This window comes from Gossypium hirsutum, chromosome A10 (assembly GCF_007990345.1).
Source record: "Gossypium hirsutum isolate 1008001.06 chromosome A10, Gossypium_hirsutum_v2.1, whole genome shotgun sequence".
In the NCBI taxonomy this organism is placed as follows: Eukaryota; Viridiplantae; Streptophyta; class Magnoliopsida; order Malvales; family Malvaceae; genus Gossypium; species Gossypium hirsutum.
The window spans coordinates 3,156,891-3,177,684 of NC_053433.1; the positions used below are offsets into that span (position 1 = coordinate 3,156,891).

Consider the following 20,794-nt stretch of genomic DNA (forward strand, 5'->3'; position numbering starts at 1 on the left):
TAACATTTTTTCATGTTGATAGAAAATAAAATATTCTCTTTATGAAAATGAATTAATAAATGAAAAGTACTAAGCAAGAAGACAAGCCCTCCCAATTATTACTATTGTAAGGTAAATGGAGAATAAAATTGCTTAAAATCCCAACACTCTAATTCAAGGAATCAAATCCCTCAATTTTCTAATATATTTTTAGAGATTTCCATATCAACCCTATTATTTTATTTATATTTTTCTAGCGTAAAAAATATTTTTTTCTTCATATTTTTAAATTATCAAAAATATATATATATATATATATATAAAGCGAATTTCACTAGTTCACGTCAAATTCTAAAGCAATAATGCCCAATTTTTTAAAATTTCAACGACAATTTTACTATTTTAGTTAATATTATTAATATTTAATAAAATTTTCTTACAAATTAGCATAGCTAGGTTCAAGGAACGAGAAAACGAGAATCTCCAAATATTCTCGGGAAAAGAAAAAAAAAACCCTCAGATTTCTAAAACGATTCGGCTTTTTTTTTTTTTTGGAATTGTTTGTTTGTGGTTTTCGAATTCTGGGTCATCATCATCATCTTCACTGCAACTTCGCTTTTTTTTTTTTGGCCTATAGTCTGTCTCAGGTAACAACAAACTCAACTAACGCCCGTGACTCATTCATCAAAACCTAATTATTAATTCATTTCTTGTTGGTTTTGCTTCAAGTTGTTTCTATTGTAATTTTTTTCTTTTCTTTTCATCTTTTGTAAGAAAAATGAGAAAAAAAGTTGTGATTGTGGCTCTAGTAACGGCTTGTTGAATATTCGATAGTTTTCCAGCTAATAATAGAATCAGAGAGTTTCTTTTCTGATGGGTTTTTTCATTTTGATTTTGCTTTTATTGAATACAGAAACCTCTGTTTTGTTTTCAAATTTGAAGCTGAACTTGAATGATATGTAGTTTTGTGATTGGAGGACAAAGTTGTTTTATTTGATTGAATTTTGGAGAATTTAGGGGTTTGGATTAGGGTTTTTTTATTTATTTAAATTTTTAGCTGATTACATCGAAACAGCTTATATATTTGACTGGGTTTTGTACAGGATTAAAGGGTTTTCTTTTATTGATCTGGGTTTGTGATTTTGGGGTATTAAGTGGTCAACAAAGCTGTTGCTTATTTTATACATTCGGTGTTTGATGCTACTGCTATTGAGGGTTTGATCTTTGATTCAAATCATGAATTAGAACCTTTTGACTAATTATGGATCCTAATTAATAAGGGATGACAAACTCCGGTCGGCTGCATACGGTATAAGGGCGAGATTGATGGTTGGAGTGAGGATGTTAGTTTCTAAGTTCTGAGATTTATGAGGAAATTGTTGAAGTTGGTTGACATTTGACTGTTGGGGAACCAAACATAGGGTGTTTGAGATTAGATACAGTGGAATTTGGGTATGGATGATGCTCAGGGCAGCTCAAGTTCGCTCCCTCCTTTCCTTGCGAAGACGTATGAGATGGTGGATGATCCTTCCACAGATTCTATCGTGTCCTGGAGTGCAAGTGATAAGAGTTTCGTTGTATGGAATCCTCCTGAGTTTGCAAGAGATTTACTTCCAAGATTCTTCAAGCACAATAACTTTTCTAGCTTTATCAGACAGCTTAATACATATGTGAGCCACTTGTTCCTTTGTCTCCTTCCGACATTTATCGCTCGAGCACATTTTTATTTTATTTTTTTATAGCTTGAATTAAATTATTTCCATACTTTGCAGGGTTTCAGGAAAATTGATCCAGAGCAGTGGGAATTTGCGAATGATGATTTTATAAGAGGTCAGCCTCATCTTCTGAAAAACATACATAGACGCAAACCGGTTCATAGTTATTCCATGCAGAGTCACTTAGGTCAAGGAGCATCTTCATTAACGGAATCAGAGAGACAGAATTTAAGAGATGAGATCGAGAGACTTAAGAATGAAAAAGAGTTGCTTGCTTTAGAGTTAAAGAGGCATGAACAGGAGCGTCAAGGATTTCAGTTGCAAATGCGGCTGTTGAGGGAGCGTTTACAAGATATGGAACGGCGGCAACAAATTATGATGTCTTCCGTGGCTCGTGTCTTGCAGAAACCAGGAGGTGCCATAAATCTGACCCCACAATTGGAGACGAACGACAGAAAGAGAAGGTTGACTAGAATTGCCTACTTATATGATGAAGCCGGGATTGAAGATAGTCAGACAGGCAATTCCCTAATTGCTAGAGAAAATGTAGATAGTACATCATTGTCTAATATGGAGCCATTTGAACAATTAGAGTCATCCATGGTGTTTTGGGAGAATGCGGTACACGATTTTGGTCAAACCAACATTCAACATGAGTCAAACCTTGAATTGGATGAATCAACAAGTTGTGTAGATACCCCAGCAATATCTTGCATACAGCTTAATATTGATGCTCGACTTAAATCCCCTGGGATTGACATGAACTCTGAGCCTGCTTTCGTTGTTGTTTCTGAGCCTATTACAGCAAGGGAACAAACTGCAGGAACTACTGCACCTGCAACAACTGGGGTTAATGATATATTTTGGGAACAATTTTTGACTGAAAATCCCGGTTCAACCGATACACAGGAAGTTCAGTCAGAAAGAAAAGATTCCGATGCTAGTAAGAACGAAAGCAAACCCGGTGATCATGGTAAATTTTGGTGGAATACGAAGAATGTAAATAACCTTGCAGAACAGATGGGGCATCTTACTCCTGCGGAGAGAACGTGATATCGGTTGACTATTCTTTTTACACCTTTTGGTGCCTCAGTATTTCAGATGTATTAAGTTTAGGTATGATTGGTTTGAAAACTAAAGCATGTCATTAATATTCACTTGTTCATTTTATTTTTAGGTGCTGTATACATGGCTGTTTTTTTTTACCGCTTCAATATAGTTCAGATTCACATATTTTTTTTAGAATAACTCTGATTTTAATGTATTTACAAAGTTGTCATGTTACTGTATTTTATGGAATATTTGATGATTATATTGTTGCCTGCATCATGTGAGGGTCTGCTAAAGGTTGCAATAGGCATGCTTCATTAACGTCTTGAAAATGTATTCCGACAGGTGATTAACAACATGCTGTGTTTATGTCGAGTTGGGAAATGCAGATGTACCTGATTGAAGTAGACGGTGTTGTTACGTAGTTGTGAAATTACTGAAAAAATCAATCCATTTTGCTGGAAAAGTAGAATTAACTGCTGTGTTGCAGTAGAAGGGTGTATGGCTGAGGGTTTAGGAAAAAATGTCTTGATGGATATAGCTTATGATGGTATGGACTTAAGTGTCTTAAGTAAAAAGTTCGATTTTCTTGTATTTTTATGCTTGCAACTCAAGTAACTTCTAGGTAAAGATTAAATATATGAAAGCAACTAAAAAGAAACTGTCTAAAAGTACCCTGGATCTTCTTTGCTTGGCCGCTGGCAATCAGCTGTCACCCTCTCCTCTTCCATCTTTCTTGGCAGTGCCGGGCTCCTGTAGGGACGACTTACTTTGTCTACCTCTTGCGAAGAGGCTCACCTGAGCCGAAGGATGTCACTAGAGCAGTCATGGCTCAACCCAACTTGAACGAGGCTTGGATAAGGACTTTTTTGTCTCGGTTTAAATAGTTAAAAAAATATTTTAAAGTTAATTTTAATTATAAAAATGTATTAATATTAATAAAAATAACTCAAAACGGGCCTATGGTTGAAATTCTTTTTGGTATCGGGCTGTGGCCCACGTAGTATTAAAATAAAAAATAGGGCAATTGTACATAATATAAAAGATATTTCCATTGCCGGGAATTGAACCCGGGTCTCCTGGGTGAAAGCCAGATATCCTAACCACTGGACGACAATGGATGACATGATTAGTTAATAATAAAATGTTTACTTGATAATGTAATAAAATAACACAATGACTTGCAATGACCAATTTGGTCCCCATTTTCATTCCATATCAGCCTGAGTTCGATTGCAATCTGTGGGCTCTTTACGTCACTCAAAAGAAGAAAAAAGTAGTCTTCAAAGCACTTTCCCTTTTGGTTAAATTTTACTATCAGTCTCTGTACTTTACAAAAGTGTGGATTTACTCTCTCTACTTTAATTTGGTCATTTTTGGGCCCATTATGTTAGATTCCGCTATTTCTAAAATATGATGCGGCAAATTGTTAATCAAGTTAATAGATTCATAACTATCATTTGTGTCAATATTGAAATTTTAAAATTCAAAAACTACGGGATTTTGAATGTCTAATTGGAGAATATGGACTAAATCTACAACTATATGCATAGTACAAGACTTGTAAATTGTAATTGAATTAACCAAACGGATTTAACTACTACTATCTGGATAAGGACTAAAGTTTCAAATTTCAACAAATATAAAAACTAAAATTGATCGAATTAAAGTATAAAGACATAAATCCACAACTTTTATAAAGTACAGGGACCTAATAGTAAAATTTAACCTTTCTTTTTCTATTAAAAACAGACAATTTCCATTCCCATCCTGTAGCATGCAAATGGTCAGACATTGGAAGGAACACGAACGTTCAAACTTTGTCCTTTCTTACTGACTGCCATATTGCGGTCATATACTGATAAAAATTGACAATAACTGATAATTATATAAAACCAATAAACAAATCATATTTATGGTTTATAAATTTAATGCATTGCTCCTGTCATCTAGAACTTTTTATTAACAAAAACCCAAATATATTTCTTTTCGATGTGGTGAAAAGAAAAGTCCCTACATTCATCAGTAAGTATATGTCCCATACCCCCCTCCATCTTAATGCGATTATTATTAGGAAGAAGATAAGTGTGGATTGTGGTTTATGTTTGCTTTACAAAGCTTTCTTCTAATGTTTATAATGAGTAGTTCATATCAGCAATTAATTCCAACTTAGAATATTTGAGTCCCTGGGTCGGGTTAAATCCAGGTACAGATACAATGCCATAAATTTTTTTTTTTTTAAGGAGATACACCAATGGTGTTCTAAGTAAGTTGGCAAGTTGCTAAATCCCACTTAATGACCCATTAACAAATCAAATGGCAAAACTGTGTAATGATGTGTGATGACATGTATAAGCAATAAGAATGTAATGGAGCAAGGCCATGGTTGCCCACCTTTATATCATAATTACCACTAGAACAAGCAAAATATTGTAAATTGCGGGTGGCTTAAAGTGATGAACTTGTAAACAGTATTCTTTCTTTTTTCAGTATTATTATAACATTGTTATTCTAATTCATTGGAATTACATATATGAAAATCATGCCGAATGAACAGTAGTTGTATAAACTTTTTTTTTTCAATGAAAGAATTTGTAATTTTATATTTGCCAACAAAAAAGGAGGCAATGCCATTACAACACTGAAATGGACATGGGTACCACCGACACGTCGTTCGTAGTTGAGTTGCTTGCGAATGGATATCCAACACCCGATCCTCCGAAACGTGAAGCGGCATTCTCGCACTTCTGAAACACTCTAGCAAGTGATGCGGCCTTTCTTCTTGCTCGTTTTGTACCGGTAAACAATAGTGTCTGGAGTAAACTAGCCATTGCAGGGGCCTTGAGCACTCTTCTGGTTGCGGTAGCTCCACCGGTGCGGCAAAACTCGAGCAATGCTGCAACAGCATTCTCTTTCCCTCTTAGTGTTCTGCATTGCATCATTGCTATTAGTCCTGAGACTGCTGTTTCTTCCTTCCCTACAGCTTCGGCCCCGATTGGCTGCCTGACAATTAAGGCTAATGCACCTGCTACTTCCTCCGCCACCCCTTCGTTTCCTAAAGCTCCTACGAGGGCTGTAACAGTTCCGGCCTCTATCATTCTCGAACAAGTGTCTGCGTGAGTCGCTAGGTTAAACAAAGCGGTCACGGCATCCTTCTTCCCTCTAGGTGTCCCTACTCTCAACAACTCTGCCAAGGCTTCAACAGCTCCTCCCTGATCAGCTATCCTCTTCTTATACTCGTGAACTGCGGAGAGGCTAAACAATGTTGCTGCAGCATTTTGCCTAGCCTCCACTGTGAGCCCGAGTCTCAAGACTTCAACAATCGATCCTAGACAACCATCCTCGTCCATAATTCGACTTTTGTTCTTAGCATAAATAGATAAGTTCAGCATTGCAGTAACAGCATTCTCTTGAGCAACGGGGTTTGAGGATGACAGCAACTTCCGTAAGTGCGGTATCGCCCCAGCCTCCGCAATAAAAGCACGGTTTTCCTTCCCCGTTTTAGCCAGCAAACGAATTTCACGAGCAGCTACTGTCTGAGCTCCTTGAGATCCATTTGCTAGTTGTTGAATAAGAAGCACTGCTGTTGCTCTATTGGCCTCAATCGCTGCTTTGGTCGGCAAAGCCACAGCAAAAGACTCTGCAGATGCATCACCGGTCTCAGTAGGATCATACGGAACACCATGAGCAATACACCACTGCACGATCAAATTCCTCAAAGCTCGATTAGGAACAATGCGAGTATCATCAAGCATTTGCCCCGTCTTTGGACAAGTACAATGCCCTTCCTCCATCCACCGAGCTATCGAACTCCGATCATATGTCTGCCCCGTTGAAACTATCACGGGATCTTTCATCAAATCCAACGATATAGGACAACAAAAGTCCTTAGGGATAGTCAAAAACGTATGCACCATCTCCTGACTAATCAACCCTTTCCATGGTTTCTTCGGATTCTCGAAACACAACCGCAACTCATCTTCCTCGAAACCGAATAGCAAAAACTGACAATATCTAGTAATCGCAATGAATCCATTAAGCACAGAAGCCGCAGGTTCGATATCTCCTTCATGATTAACAATCTGTTCTTCCAAAAACTCAATTTCAGACCTACAACTTTCAACATCTTTAATCCCCAGTCTCTCCACAAAAAACAACCTCAATTCCACATGATTTGGTATCCTCCCATTCTCAAATTCATCAAGAAATGAAAAGAATTTAAGCCTTAAAACCTCATCATTTTTATCAACATACAATTTGCATTGTCTACCTTGTTTCTGCAAAAGCTCTACTTGTTCCTTAATATCATCACTCAAATTCAAATCTTTTATAGGGAAAACATCCAAAAGGGTAGAAATTTCTTGATTCAAATCATGGAAATGGCCTGAAATTGAATGGCTTTGAAGCAAAAGCCATAACTTACTGGATTGAGAGCAATAATCAAGTAGTATCTTGGACCTATACAGCAACAAATAGAGTTCCTTGAAGCACAATACGGCTGTTGGAGACAAGTTCGACGAGGAACCAGACCTTGAATCCCTCAAATACGTCAAAACCACAAGGAAAATTTCCACCCTTCGGACCAAAGACCGAGAATTCCTCCGTTGAAAGAAGAAAACATGGTCGGAAAAGCAAGAAACAAGATCGGACGACAAGGCGGCCAAGGTTTGGACAAGAGCCACTTGTGTTAAGTCAACAGGAACCAAGAAAGCCTCTAGAGACGGCGACCTTCTCCTCCTTACAGAAGAGAATATAGCTGCTGATGCCATTGTTGATAAACTCAAGAATCTGCAACAAAACAAATGAAAATTTTTAAAATCTAATGAATACCCAAGATTCTCAGCTTTATTCTAGTTCTTGGGTTGTTATTTAAATCTTCAAAGGATGTTCATAAACAATACAGCAAAGATTTGGTTTTTTTTTTCTTAACACAACCCAAAAAAAAACATTTTTATGTACAAAATGAGAAGGGGATTTTGTTTAAGAACATGAACCTAATCCGCGTTTAGGAAAATTAAAAAAGACACTGTGTTTTGTCCCTTTCTCTTAAGATCCTTTCATGCTTTGTTCTTTTTCTTCCTTCCTTGCTCGTGTTTCTTTTTTTTCCTGTAAGAAAATTCAATGCAGTTTGCTATGAAAAATAAATGGCGTATGGCTTTGACTGAAAAAAATCATATTTTAGTCCATTAATTGTTCACCCAGAAAGCAATGGGGGTCCTTAAATGCGTACAGCTTTTTTTTTTGTGTTTACCCTTTTTACTGGTTTGTTTGTAAAAAAACTAGATTTTGTTAAACTATAAAGGTCGGCCCTTTTTTTAGGGCTTGGGGGGTAGAGTGATGATGTCAGTTTGTCCGGTTACAATTTATTTTTAGATGGTTTTGGGGGGCTTTGCTGTCTCTTCTTAAGTTTTGTTGTTTGTTGGCATTTGCCAATTTCCCAAAGAAATAATTGCAAGTTTTTATAAACTATTTTTAATTTTTTAAATTTTAGTATATATACTTTTATTTTTAGATTTTTTTTCAAATTTTTAAATTTGAACTCCAATTATCAATTTTATTAAATTTTTTATTAAATTTATTAGTTTTACCATTTAGGCCTTCTAATTTTTTTTAAATTTTAAATTAATAAAAAGTAAAATTATACTTTGATCCCTCTAAAATTATAAAAATTTGATTTAATCTTTTAAAAATTATAAAGATATATACTATAAAAAATTAAAATTTCTAAACAATTGTTTTGGCTTCGCCTCAGGGTTTAACATTTAAAAATATATATATATTTAGTAATGTAACTAAAAAATAAAAAAATAATGGACTTGAATTTAAAAATAATAATATAAATTCTAAATTCTAAATTTTTATGAGATAATTGTAATTTTTTTTAATTTGAGAAAGCAAATAATTTTTCTAGGAGTATTCCACTTTGAAAATAATATAATGCCTTGGTTTATTCCTCATTCCAACTATTGATATCATCTACAAATATTACATTTTTAATGAAAATTTTAAATTCGAACTTGAAAGATAATATTATTAAAGGAGGTTATTGTGAATTCTGAAAAAAATAATTTTAATGGACTATAAAACATTTACGAAAAATACTTTAATTCCGCCTAAAAGAAAGTTTATTTATTTATCACTTTAATCCTATTTTTTTTAGTCATTTTGGTTCTCGTACTTACAAATTTTAATTAAATTACTGTTTTTAAAATGAAAAAATAAGTTAGATAATTAAAATTTTAAAGTCGATCGCTTAGAAGCTTACGTGGAAATTTATATATACTCCATAAAAGTTTAAAAAATTTATCATGTCTGCAATGAAGCACATATGGACTATCGTCTGACTTGATACATTTGTATCGTAAAAATTTTAATAGTTCAAGCAACTTTCACTCACAAAATAAAATTTTAAACTAAATATGAAATGTTGACGGTTGGAGTGATAAAAAAATGAATTAAGATCAAAGTGACAAAATGAATAAATGTTGAGAATTAAATTTAGTATTTTACTTTTTTTTATAATTATTAGTACATTAAATGAAAATGTTTTTATATACAAATTATTTTTAAACTAACTTCATTAAAATTTTATATGATTTAGTAACGTGAAAAAGAAAAAGAAAACGATTCTTTTTCATGATTTATCCCAATCCCGATCTATCACCACATAAATGTTACAGGCCACATAAGATTTAGTCCCGTGACACATACGCAATCTGTGGTGTAGGAGTATGATTATATTTGTTTTTCACTATAAAACTTTAAAATAAAGCAAAATTGATTATAGGATTTAGGTAAAAAGACTTCTCTAGTCTCTCTCAATTTCGATTTTGAGTAATTTGGTTTATGTAAACAATTTCAAACATGAGTAATTAAGGATAATTAATAAAGGAGCTACTATTTTCCATCCATTATACAATATATTGATTGGTATAATAACAAATTTGGTCCTTAATATTTACATATTTTGTTAAATTATTCCTAATTCAAATAAAATAAACTAATTAACCCTCAATATTTACATATTTTATTAAATTGATCTTGATTCTAAAAAGGCATATAAAATAAATAAAAATTAGACTTTTAAAAGATCTAAAAATAATATATAAAAATAATTTAAACTTAAAAAATTATATGAAATTTTAAAATTTATTGATGAATTCTATTTATTGACTTATTTTTATCTTTTTCCTTCTTTTTTCTAGTAGAAAAACCAATGCTTGTTCATGAGTTTATGGAACGCAACTATGGCCATTTTTTTCTATTAATTTGATAAGATGCATAGCTGTTAAGAGTTAAATTTGTTGAAACTTTATTAAAATCGTGATTAAATTGATATAATATGTAAATATTGGAGATTATATTTGTTATTATACCAAATAATATTAGTAAAATGGACGAAAAATAGTAACATTTTATTAATTGTCCTTATCTGCTCATTTTTTGAAATTTATAGGGATTAAATTGCTTATTTTTTTAAAAGGATCAATTTGCTTAATATCTAATTTGAGAAGGACTGGAGAGTTGTTTATACCTAAGATTTACTTCAATTCAAGAGTTGACCCTAATTATAAGGCATGGCCCACGCGACTTTTAGGTGCGTGAAGTAGTGAAGTCATTAGGAAAGGAGATTTGCTTTATCATTTCGTAATTGCGACAACTATTTGGTAAGAAAAATTATTAGTAAGGATATAAAATAGTTATTAAATTGTTTAAAAGTTTTTATTTAAGTTGTTGAGTTATTAAAATTGTCATTATACGGCTTTCTCTATTCTTATTTTCGACACTCGAAAGGATAAGCTTTCCCTTAGTTTTTACAATTTAGCTTTTTTTTTTCATAAAATAGATTTAAATGTTAACAATATGTGAATCAAAATCTAAACAAATTTCTTTTTCAATTTCTGACAAAAAATCGTCAAATCAGCTTGAATTTGAGATATATTCTTCTACTTGTCAATAAGTATCGTTCCACTGTTGATCGTCAAACAGTCATTCAAAGCTCACCAACTAAACTTAAAAAAAAAAAATACTTACGAGTTCAGTAGTTTAAATGAAAACATTCAAATAGTTTAATAACTATTTTGTAACTTTTTGAAGTTGAGTAACTAATATGTAAACTTACCAATAATTTAGTGACATCGAGTAGAATTAAGTCTACTATGGTATCTAAACTTTTTTTATTCATATTACTCTTGAAATTTGGTAGCTTTTTTCAATTTGATCCCTTAACTTAAATTCTGGTAAAAGGTGATGTTATGGTATTTTGATAATATACCATGTCATTACCTTAAAGTTAATATATATTATACAATTTTTTTTGTGTTTTTTTAGATTTTGTGCATAATATTTTTTAAAATTTTATTGAAAAATATATTTTAAAGTTTTAAGTGATGACATCATGTTATCATCTTTTAACAAAATCTAAATTTAAGATCCAAATTGTTAAAGTAATGAAAGTGTTAGGATTAATATGATAGAAAGGTTGAAATACCAAAATAGACTTAATTACAAAATTTAAGGGCCAAAAATTACATTAACCAAAAAATTATTTTGACTAATAACATTTATAAGTTGACTTTTTACTTTTTAGACAAGATATATCCAACACTCGAAACAAACCGACAACAACAACAAAAAGAAAACCGAAATGTCTTAAAATAGACAAAAGCTTATTTGGAGAGTTCAAGGAACTCATGTGCTACGTGTTTATCCAGGATACAGCTGGATCATCTCACGTCCGTTGAACCACACATCTCCACATGTTTCTCCTCACCCTTGGCCTCCACGTGTTGCATTTCCTTTCCGTCAAATCCCCCGATAAATTGTCGGCTACGATTACGCCACGTACATAGAATTTGGTCAGTGCTTTAAAAAAACTGAAAAAAAATTAAAAAGTCAACGAAATGTTTGGACCATAATAAAACACAGTTTCCTCATAGCCACAAAATTAAGGCTTAATTCAAATCATTCATTATGTTGAAATTTTTTTCCAAATAATTTATTACATTTTTCAAATTTCAATAAAAGTCAGATTTAATTTTCTGGATTTAAATTTTATTTTCGTTCGATCTTCATTTAAATTTAAAATAAATAATTTTTTTAAATAATCTCATTATAAAGTTATGATCATATCTATTCTTTTTTTATATAAAATATTTCCTCAACTGATAAATAAAAGGATAATGCATATCAGCGTACTTAAACTCACATACTCCTGCATTAACAACAATGTCCATATTGATCGAGCTAAGACTCAATTAACTATTTTTATATAAAAATTTAAAATTTAATATCCATAGATTCAACATAATTTAATAGAATGAAGAGTGAACTACAAATTAGTTAAAAGATGTTGGATAAATAATAATCTTTTATATCGCTTAAATGTTTAATTTTACTTTTAATTATAATTAACGATTTTTGTAACAAAACTTTATTATAATAGTCAATTTTATTATAAAATCGATTTTTTATGGTTTATTTTTATTATTTATAATCGTTTTTCACTTATAATATAAATAAACATTATGGGTTCCTCTTATCTTGATAATTAATAGATTTATATGATAAAAAATCATATCCATAGTGTTTTTTAAAATTAGATTTTTTATAATAACATTTTGTTTTATAAATTAGTGAAATTAATTTTATTCCAAATTAAAATAAAATTCATAAAATTATTTAAAATATTTTTTAATAAATCATTTAAATTTTAAATGAGAATAAATGAAATTAAATTTGAATTTTTTTAAAAACATATGGTCTAAATAACATTAACTAATATTATTATATTATGTTTTCTTTTTAAATTGAAAATAAAAATAAATATGATTCAGATCTCAAATGTTGTTAACATGTATATCTCTATCACAACCGAAGTTATTACTATTATTTTTAAAATTAGCCATGTTAAATTAATTTTTATCAATTTAGATATTTTAATAATAATATAAAAATGAATTCACCAAATTATATCAAATTAGAAAATAGATTAAATCTAAAATTTCAGTCAAGTTAGATGATGATAATTTAATGTAATATTGAACCATTTAATATTAATAAATTAAATTGACAGGTAGGAAGTAATCAATATCAAACATCTCCAACCATACATCAAACAAATAGTATTGAAATTTGGTGAAAGTACCTAGCAAGTCTATCTATTATAAGTACATTATCAAATCAATCCCTTTTAATTAAATCAATTTAATGTTTGTATTATTAAAAATAATAATTAAATTCAAATTTTCACCAAAATCAACATTTACTTTTTTTCAGTGTCATTTATTATTTAACATTAATTTTTTTTAATTTTGTAAATGAAATCCTTTATTTTGAATTAAGTTGTAAATAAAAAAATTCATTCATTTAATATCATAGAGTCATTAAACTATTAGTAATTTTATGTTTTGGTCACTTGATTTTAAAAAGTTATAAAATGGTCATTAGATTATTTGAAAGTTTTTATTTAAGCCATTAACTTTTTTTTTAAAAATAAAAGAATTTGATTAGTAAGCTCCAAGCAACAATGATTAGTATCCATTGATGAGTAGAACATACCTAAAAACTGTTTGAATTTTAGTTTATAAATTCGTAAAATTTTTTTAAAATTAAATGACTTAAAAATAATTTTATTAATAATTTAATGACTTTATACGTAATTTACTCATAATGGAATGGACACAAGGCCCACGTACTCCCCACGGCTATGTTATGAATTGATAAGTAAATGGGACATTGTGAATCCAACGTGGTCAGAAAATGCCGTTATTAGTTACTGTCTAATTTTTTAAATAATACATAAAGATAAAAATTTTCTTTTAAACGTGGAGAAATAGAAAATGATAATGCAATTTTTTCTATTAAGTTATTTGAATCAAATCATTTTTTTATATACTAAATTAAAATTTAATTTATAAATGCTGACTTTGGTACAGTTGAAAAAAATTGAAATAATATTTATTTATTTAATTATTTTATAAATTTGGTGTGTGAACTTTTGAATGTTGGAAAATTCGTTTCAATGTAACTGATTTAGACTTTGCTATATGAAGCTAACGACCAGAAAAATAAAAGGTAGGGAATTAAGAAAATAGGTTTAATAATAAATTTAGCTATTATTATTTGTTTATTTTGTCAAAATGATATTAATTATATTTTTGAGTTTTTTTTGTCATTAATCTTTGTTTTTTTTTTCAAATTTGTTTTTTCTAACAGATTTAATGAATAAATTTAACGTTTCAATATTTGTTTTCTTTCAAAAAGTTTCAAATTTTCAGATGTTTGTTTCGAAGTTTTTCTATTGAGTTAATTTTTTTTAGATAATTACGCTTATTTTCTTTAAATTAAGAGTTATTTTTTTAATTTAATGTATTATTTATTTATTTTATTATTTTCCACATGTAATTATCTTATTGAGTTATCTTATTAAAAATATTCAACATATGAAATTCCACATCATCCCCGTTAATTTTTTTAATGGTATTTTCATTAAATGGCCAAAAAATGCTCAAAAATACAATTAAAGCCATTTTGACAAAATATACAAATGTTGGTAGCCAAAATTTTCATTAAGCAAAGAAAATATGTGCCATTAGAAAAATTAAAATTTAGGTAAAATTAAACATAGATGTTGATTTTGCAAAAAAAAAAAAACAAAAGTGGATTTTTGAGTTATTTAAAGAAATAAATCGGTTTTGTTGGAATGGCTTTTAATTAGAGGCGTTTTAATGAAAGTTATTTCGGATTTTTTAGAATAAAAATTACCAAATTTTTTCTTGTTTATCATATTTTGATAACTGATTTTATTTTTATTTTTTTAATTTTGATCCAACAATCCTATTTTAAATTCTTAAACGGTACAAGATGCTAATGTGGCATCCCATAAGGCGAAAGCGTACCTTATAAGACACTATATAAACAGAAGGCGCTACCTACTAGATACGCTTTTTTTCACGTGTTAAGGCCAATCAAAATCAACCTATTTCTTTAAATAACTCGAACCCCGGCATGTTCCTCTTAATTTTCTTTGCCTAAAATTTAATATGTTCTGCAAATTACGATTCTAATCCCTTAAGTGCTTTTCTTCTAAAAAGTTATAACAGTTTGAATACAATCTGTTAGTATAAGTTTCAAAGCCATGACTAATTATGGTAGATGTTGAATTTATCGGAAAATTTTAACGGTATTAACAATTAGATTTATATTTTAAAATCGTAAAAGTAAAGATGTACAAATAATACAAGAAGTTTCTGAATATCAAAATCAGCCACAGGATTCCAAGAACACAAGCAGTATCGAAAGGTAATATGAACAAAATTCATTCGAATCACATTACATTACAGTAACACTTGCTCAAATATTTTAATTTTAAAATCATTCGCTAAACAAAGTTATGAAGTAGGCATACCAAGATTTCACTATGGCTGTGGTGGTTTCAGGCCCCTCCCTATATACCTGCCTTGGGTCATTTCTTCAGTTACCACCACCATGGATGGCAGAAAATCGAATCCGCAGCCACTCAATACAGGCTGAAATTAATTCCGGGAGGGAAGTGGAAGAAGGCCTGTAATTTATTCAAAGAAAAAAAATTTTCACAGATCGAACTTACGTCGTAAACCAGCAAGACAATGGGTAATTACAAATGTAAATATGAACTCAATCAAGTTAGGCACCAACCCTTCAAAGCCATCCAAAATTTTTCTTGTTATTTATCCTACCTAGGAGATTTAGAAGAGAGACATTTTCCGCAGGAGACGAACTTCAATAACGAGTGCGGTCTTCGTGTCCTAATCTTCAAGCGTGAGAGCTGCGGAACATAAGTAAATCAATAATCGAACATTTTCATCAGGATAATGCTAATTTATGTTAAAATGGTAGATAATTTACCTTTCGGCGTGTTACTCTAGTTGCTTTCCAGCAAAGCAAGCTTTTCGACCGAGGTTCCAATCTCCTGAAATTTTCAGACATGAATTTGATTCTTAGTTGAAGATAAAAAAAGCTTGACATAAATGGAGGATCTATAGTGGCACTGGATATATATATACACATACAGGTTCTCCTGTTCAAGCTTTTCGGCAATGGAAACTGCTTTGCGCTTTGACCATCCGTTTCGTTGCGTGCATCCTTCTGCCTGCTGAATTACGTGTGCGAGGGACACTTTACTTCTAACGATGCTTTGACTCTTACTTAGTTCCCCAAGTTTCCGTCTTCCTGCCAATGTCGGTTTCCTATAAGTTGCAGCATCGGCCAGTGTTAAACCTCTTCTGTTAGATTCAAAGTTATCAGCATGTTCGTTATCCTTGGCTTCTCTTGGAGAAGCTGGTATTTCAACAATTTCATTCCCTGATTGCTGAGCTTGGGAGCCGACCCCAGCATGCATCCTATTTCTAGAATTAGACTCTAGATCCATGACCATCTGAGATGGACCGACCCCAGCTCGGCCATCTTTCTTTGCTTCACATCTAATTTCAACTGTCACGGATGAACCAAGAACAGTCTCGAATGCTTGTAAAATATGCCCCCTAAATTTCTCCGCCTTAGATTTGGTCATAGGTGAACTGAACATCAACTGTACAGTTGGTGCTGCAAAAAAACACTCGATTAAAACGGAGAAGGAAACAACTATGACTAAGGTTCAAATCCCATTATCCTCGAGTACAGAAAGCATGCATTATGGATTCAAGCTTGCTAAAATTTCTCATGTACAAGTATGTTAAAACCATATGATCAAGGCACACAAAGACGAGCATGATGCACAGTAGGATATACCTGCGCCTAAACTGACAGAGATCAGCTTTCCTTCTGAATATAAAAACTCTTTTAGACCACTAACTTGAATCTTCTCCAGCACCTGCAACCAAATTTTTTCGATCCCGTTGCGGTTTTTGACTAAATTCTGCCTCTCAGTAAAGACTATTGATGTTTGTTGAGGAGTCATCCCAGACGCAGCATGCCTCTTCCTATCGAAATGTATACCATTAACCATACCAGTTTCAAAATTCCCTAAACTTCCAGCATGGAGATTTTCAAGCCGAGCATTTTTCGATAAGCCTCTAGAACTCTTACGGACATCATGTCTTCCGTCCACATCGCTTAGAGGCAAGGGGCTGTGATGAGAACTAGTGCCAGCGGAAGATATAGGCAATATATACTGCTGATCTGGAGCAAGCTGAAGCAAAGCAGCGGTTAGCCATGTTAGTTTGTCATTCGACATCCTCAGTTGTTTTTCTGCCTCGGATAATGTTTTCAAAGCTTGGCGTAGCTTCTCCATATCTTCTTTGGACACTGGATTGCATAAAGGCATTCTATTAGTTTTAGAAGATAAATATCGAAACAAACAGTCGAACTATTTAGCATTATTAAACAGAAGAATTAAAATTTCTCTTTTAAGACTCACATGGTTGTCGGCGAAAGAACTTCCGTCTATGCCTTTCTTTAGTGAAATCATAACTGCCAGCAAGAATATCAGTTATCACCGTAGCAAGCTGTGACATCAAAGCTAAAGGCTCCACACCGGTTTCCATTATCACCCTCAAGCTCTTTACGGTGTTTACTGTGTCTGCAGATAATGCAAGATCGAGAAGATCCACCAGCTTTTCATCAGAGATAAGCCCGACCAGTTCTTGAACCAGAAGAACAGAGATTTTCTGCCCAAGCAAACTGAGCTGCTCGAGTGTCATTTCGGCATCCCTCAACGATCCATCTGATCGTGATGCGATCAGTTTAACGGCATCTTTCTCGATTTCGATGTCCTCTCTGGATGCAATCCACTGCAAAGTATAAATGATATCTGCATCCTTCAGCTTGGAGAAGAAAAATTTCTGACACCTGGACACGATTATATGAGGCAGAATATCAAGACTTGAACTCACAAGAATAAAAACCACACGCCGGGGCACTCGATCAATGACCTTTGATATGGCACTCCAACAATCAGAGGACAAAGTATCGCAGTCGTCGAATATAAAAACCCTGTACTGCGAAGGCAGTTGAGAGATGATCATATTATCCAGTAAATCCATAATGCTCTCGAAGTCGAAGTTACTTATAGGACCAACTTCTCGAATATTTCGACTCTTTCCCATATCATGTGAAACACAAGAATTGCAAAAACCACAAGGTTTAGGCTGTTCAACTGACTGACAATTCAAAGCTCGGGCAAATATCCGAGCACAGGAAGTTTTTCCTGTTCCATGAGGCCCGTAAAACACGTAAAGTAACCCGACTTTCCTTTTCATAACGGCATTAGAAAGGGCTTGTGAGACCAAGTTTTGTCCAACAAGGTCTCTAAGGGTTCTTGGCATGTATTTTTGTGTTATATTTTGGTGCCTGCTACGGAGGTTCCTGCCTAGCTTGCGTTGGTCACCGAATCTAGCTTCAGAAGCAAGGTCAGAATCAACATTGCGCTTCAACAAATTATCAGCAAATATACCTAGCTCACCTGAATAGTCATTCACCCAACGAGCATTCTCGGTGCTGTCTAGAGATCCAGATGCTTCGATTAGAAGAGGCAGTGCCTCCGCATTGGATTTTGCTGATGAGCTTGATGGATCAGATTCAACAGGCATTTCAGGAGCATTTCTTCCATGGGAACCTGACCGACCTTTCCGTAATCTAGAATCCGATAAACCACAAGAAAAGCTCCTCCCTGCTATGTCAAGGAAAGTTTTACCCCTATCGTGAATTCTCGACCAATTAAAAGGGATCCCACACCCATTTCTAGGGGCCCTAGTGACATTCCGATCATCATATTCATTTTCTTCCTCTTCCATACCATACTTTGGATGCAAAGAACCCTGAGCGAATGAATTAGAAGCCACTGACAACTCATTTTGACCTCCAACCTCTCTAGAGGAAGGAGCAGCCCGAGCTCTTCTTGTCCCTCGAAACTTACGCCTTTTCACCCTGTTTAATCCATTTGAATGACCACGGATGGCAGCGACTTCAGGTGTTTTTTCTGGTCTAGCATGCCTGCCACAAACATTTGAAGATGCTACATCATCGTTATCTGGAGGGACATCATTCAATTGCTCAGATAGAGTCTTGATTTGAACCACTTGTGTTTGCTTCCCTTTTACCTTTTTACTCTTCCTATTCTTCAGTTCAGAATTACCCGAGATTGCATCAGGAGCCAAATCATTACCATCTTGCTCCATTGCAGGCTCCTTGTTTTCACCTATAAGGTCAGTCCTATTACTTCTCCTACCAGATTCTTCTCTCCTAACTCTTCTACTATCTCTAGCTCCACTCTTAGTACTACGATCACTAGTCACTGGTAATGCTTCATTGACCCCACTAGCTTCACCCATTGCAGCTAAAGGTGGTGAGCTTACCGAAACCCTCCTCCTATCCGTTTGCACCTCGGCTCCCAAAGACCTTCTCCCTTCTCGAACAGCACCCTTATCACCCTTCTTGTAAAGCAAATCAACAACAGAAGGTGAATGCCAAGAAGGAGGACTGGCAGACGGGTCCCTAAGGGACCGCGATCTTTGAAGGACTATAAGGTCCCTCATAAGCGACCTATCCGCCAACATCGGGCTGTGCTTATGCATATGGTTCTTCAAGTGGATACAATTAGTCAAATGAATGTGGTTCCGTAGATGATCACTAATGTTACCATTTGCATCCTTGAGTATCCTATCACTAACACCCCTGCTCATGATCAAAGCATCAATGTGTACCACTGTGGAATCTCTTTTGACTTAAACAAACATACCAAAATATATAGCATTTTCATTAAATCTCCCAGTCTCCAAATCTCAAATTTCTCACATCCCACTGTAACTTGAAGCTCTCACAGTCATTTCCTGAAAAACAAAGCATTCATTTTCAAGGACCAGAGCCCCATAACTTGAAATTTTCCAGTCAACCACAACAAGTCCTTTAAGCTAGCCGTCATCATGTACTCAAAGACATAAACCTACACAAGTATTAAGCTAAAAGTAAGCAAAGAAAATACCTTAAAAAAACCAAGCAAGCTTAACTCCATGAGAAGCAAGAAGAGCTCTTTGGACCAAAAGTTTTCAACTTCAACGCATGAGATTAAAGGCACACAAACAAACTTTTGAAACATGCAAAATAAAAAAGGCAAAGAAACCCACAAGTTCAAATTCATGGCTTTAGATTCCTCAAAGTTAAAGCTTTTTGGAAAAGAAAAAAAAAAGGAGAGGTGGAAACTAAAAATCCATGATTTTCAACGTCCTAAAAAAAGAGAAAAATGGGCAAAGAGGATGAAGAAGAAGAAAGAAAAGGAAAAAAGAGAGGGTGTTTTCAACTGCATTCACCTGTTAAATCCCAAAAAGCAAAAATGAACCGTTGCCATCATTAAGAACCTCCCATAGATCTCTCTCAACTTTTTTTTTCTATCCTTTTTTCTTTTTGAATCTCTATCACTGTTTTGCCACCCCCCACTTTCACATGTTGGTTCACAAATTGGTCCCTGGGTCTATAGAAAACGATAGTCAAGTCCCACAAAAAGAAAAAAAAAATGCCCAGAGATAGAATCAGAGTTTTTTTTTTTTCTTCTTTTCGTCAAGATAAAGAGAAAGTGATAAGAGAGTACTTGAAACGAAAGAATCTAAAGAAAAGAAAAAAAGAGTGCTCTTTTGAGGTGAAAAAAACTATAATCTTTAGGGAGAGAAAAGGGTTATAGCTTAGATCTGTTAAAAAAATAGTAATAGAGAGACATGCCTTGAAACAGGACATGGTGCCAATAAGGCGGTTTTGTCCGTTTGTTTGAGATTTGATTTTGGGTTAACTTTTCTTTTAGTCACTGTACTCTTTAAATATTTTCAATTTAGTTCTATGCTTTTAATTTCAAGAATTTATGAGTTTGAAAAGTAAAGTATAATGGATAGTTCTGCTTAATTTAAATATGTTTTAGGCCTTAGGCTTTAGTTTTTAAAGCAAAACTTTATTTTTTTAAATATTATATGATCAAATTTATCGAAAACTCATTAAAGTGTTATTAAATGGATTTAAATTTTCAAATCATATTAAATTCATAGAAATTAAAGCAAAAATACTAAAATTTAAAAGTTTAAAGAGTA

General features: G+C 32.9%; 3 protein-coding genes and 1 non-coding gene across 10 annotated transcripts; 1 reads left to right on the forward strand and 3 right to left on the reverse strand.

The window, feature by feature from the left end:
* Positions 1–416: 416 nt before the first annotated feature.
* LOC107925314 (heat stress transcription factor A-4a-like) lies at positions 417–3,338 on the forward strand. Of its 4 annotated transcripts, none has more exons than NR_183763.1 (4): positions 417–626; positions 1,083–1,649; positions 1,752–2,810; positions 3,090–3,338. NR_183763.1 is itself a non-coding variant. In NM_001327250.2 (3 exons), exons 2-3 carry the CDS (start codon positions 1,434–1,436, stop codon positions 2,745–2,747), a joined length of 1,212 nt encoding a protein of 403 aa, NP_001314179.1. In that variant the 5' UTR covers positions 417–626; positions 1,083–1,433; the 3' UTR covers positions 2,748–3,006. The 4 variants fall into 4 exon arrangements, 2 of the variants coding, with proteins under 2 accessions (NP_001314179.1, NP_001403262.1); NR_183764.1 differs by having other exon boundaries at positions 1,260–1,649; NM_001327250.2 differs by lacking the exon at positions 3,090–3,338 and having other exon boundaries at positions 1,752–3,006.
* A 455-nt stretch (positions 3,339–3,793) lies between these two features.
* TRNAE-UUC (transfer RNA glutamic acid (anticodon UUC)) lies at positions 3,794–3,865 on the reverse strand. Its single transcript has one exon. It is a non-coding gene; the product is annotated as a tRNA-Glu (tRNA).
* A 1,336-nt stretch (positions 3,866–5,201) lies between these two features.
* Positions 5,202–7,968, reverse strand: LOC107925284 (U-box domain-containing protein 17). Its single transcript, XM_016855933.2, has 2 exons — positions 7,739–7,968; positions 5,202–7,532 (listed from the first exon to the last, which is right to left on the reverse strand). Exon 2 carries the CDS (start codon positions 7,511–7,513, stop codon positions 5,378–5,380), a length of 2,136 nt encoding a protein of 711 aa, XP_016711422.2. The 5' UTR covers positions 7,514–7,532; positions 7,739–7,968; the 3' UTR covers positions 5,202–5,377.
* Positions 7,969–14,980: 7,012 nt separating this feature from the next.
* On the reverse strand, positions 14,981–20,379 carry LOC121202853 (protein STICHEL-like 3). 4 transcript variants are annotated; one of them, XM_041079580.1, is made up of 7 exons: positions 20,030–20,379; positions 17,143–19,552; positions 16,515–17,030; positions 15,797–16,328; positions 15,633–15,696; positions 15,464–15,552; positions 14,981–15,309 (listed from the first exon to the last, which is right to left on the reverse strand). In XM_041079580.1, exons 2-7 carry the CDS (start codon positions 19,403–19,405, stop codon positions 15,219–15,221), a joined length of 3,555 nt encoding a protein of 1,184 aa, XP_040935514.1. In that variant the 5' UTR covers positions 19,406–19,552; positions 20,030–20,379; the 3' UTR covers positions 14,981–15,218. The 4 variants fall into 4 exon arrangements, with proteins under 4 accessions (XP_040935514.1, XP_040935512.1, XP_040935513.1 ...); XM_041079578.1 differs by having other exon boundaries at positions 17,143–19,665; XM_041079579.1 differs by lacking the exon at positions 20,030–20,379 and adding an exon at positions 19,705–19,998.
* Between the last annotated feature and the right edge of the window lie 415 nt (positions 20,380–20,794).

Excerpts from the sequence above, each read along its gene's own strand:
- LOC107925284 (XM_016855933.2), bottom strand. The coding sequence starts at position 7,513 with ATGGCATCAGCAGCTATATTCTCTTCTGTAAGGAGGAGAAGGTCGCCG.
- LOC107925314 (NM_001327250.2), top strand. The coding sequence starts at position 1,434 with ATGGATGATGCTCAGGGCAGCTCAAGTTCGCTCCCTCCTTTCCTTGCG. Across the intron at positions 1,650-1,751 it reads TCAGACAGCTTAATACATAT|GGTTTCAGGAAAATTGATCC; the intron begins GTGAGCCACTTG and ends CATACTTTGCAG.
- LOC121202853 (XM_041079580.1), bottom strand. The coding sequence starts at position 19,405 with ATGAGCAGGGGTGTTAGTGATAGGATACTCAAGGATGCAAATGGTAAC. Across the intron at positions 16,329-16,514 it reads CTCTGTCAGTTTAGGCGCAG|CACCAACTGTACAGTTGATG; the intron begins GTATATCCTACT and ends GTTTTTTTGCAG. Across the intron at positions 15,697-15,796 it reads AAGCTTGAACAGGAGAACCT|GAGATTGGAACCTCGGTCGA; the intron begins GTATGTGTATAT and ends TGAAAATTTCAG.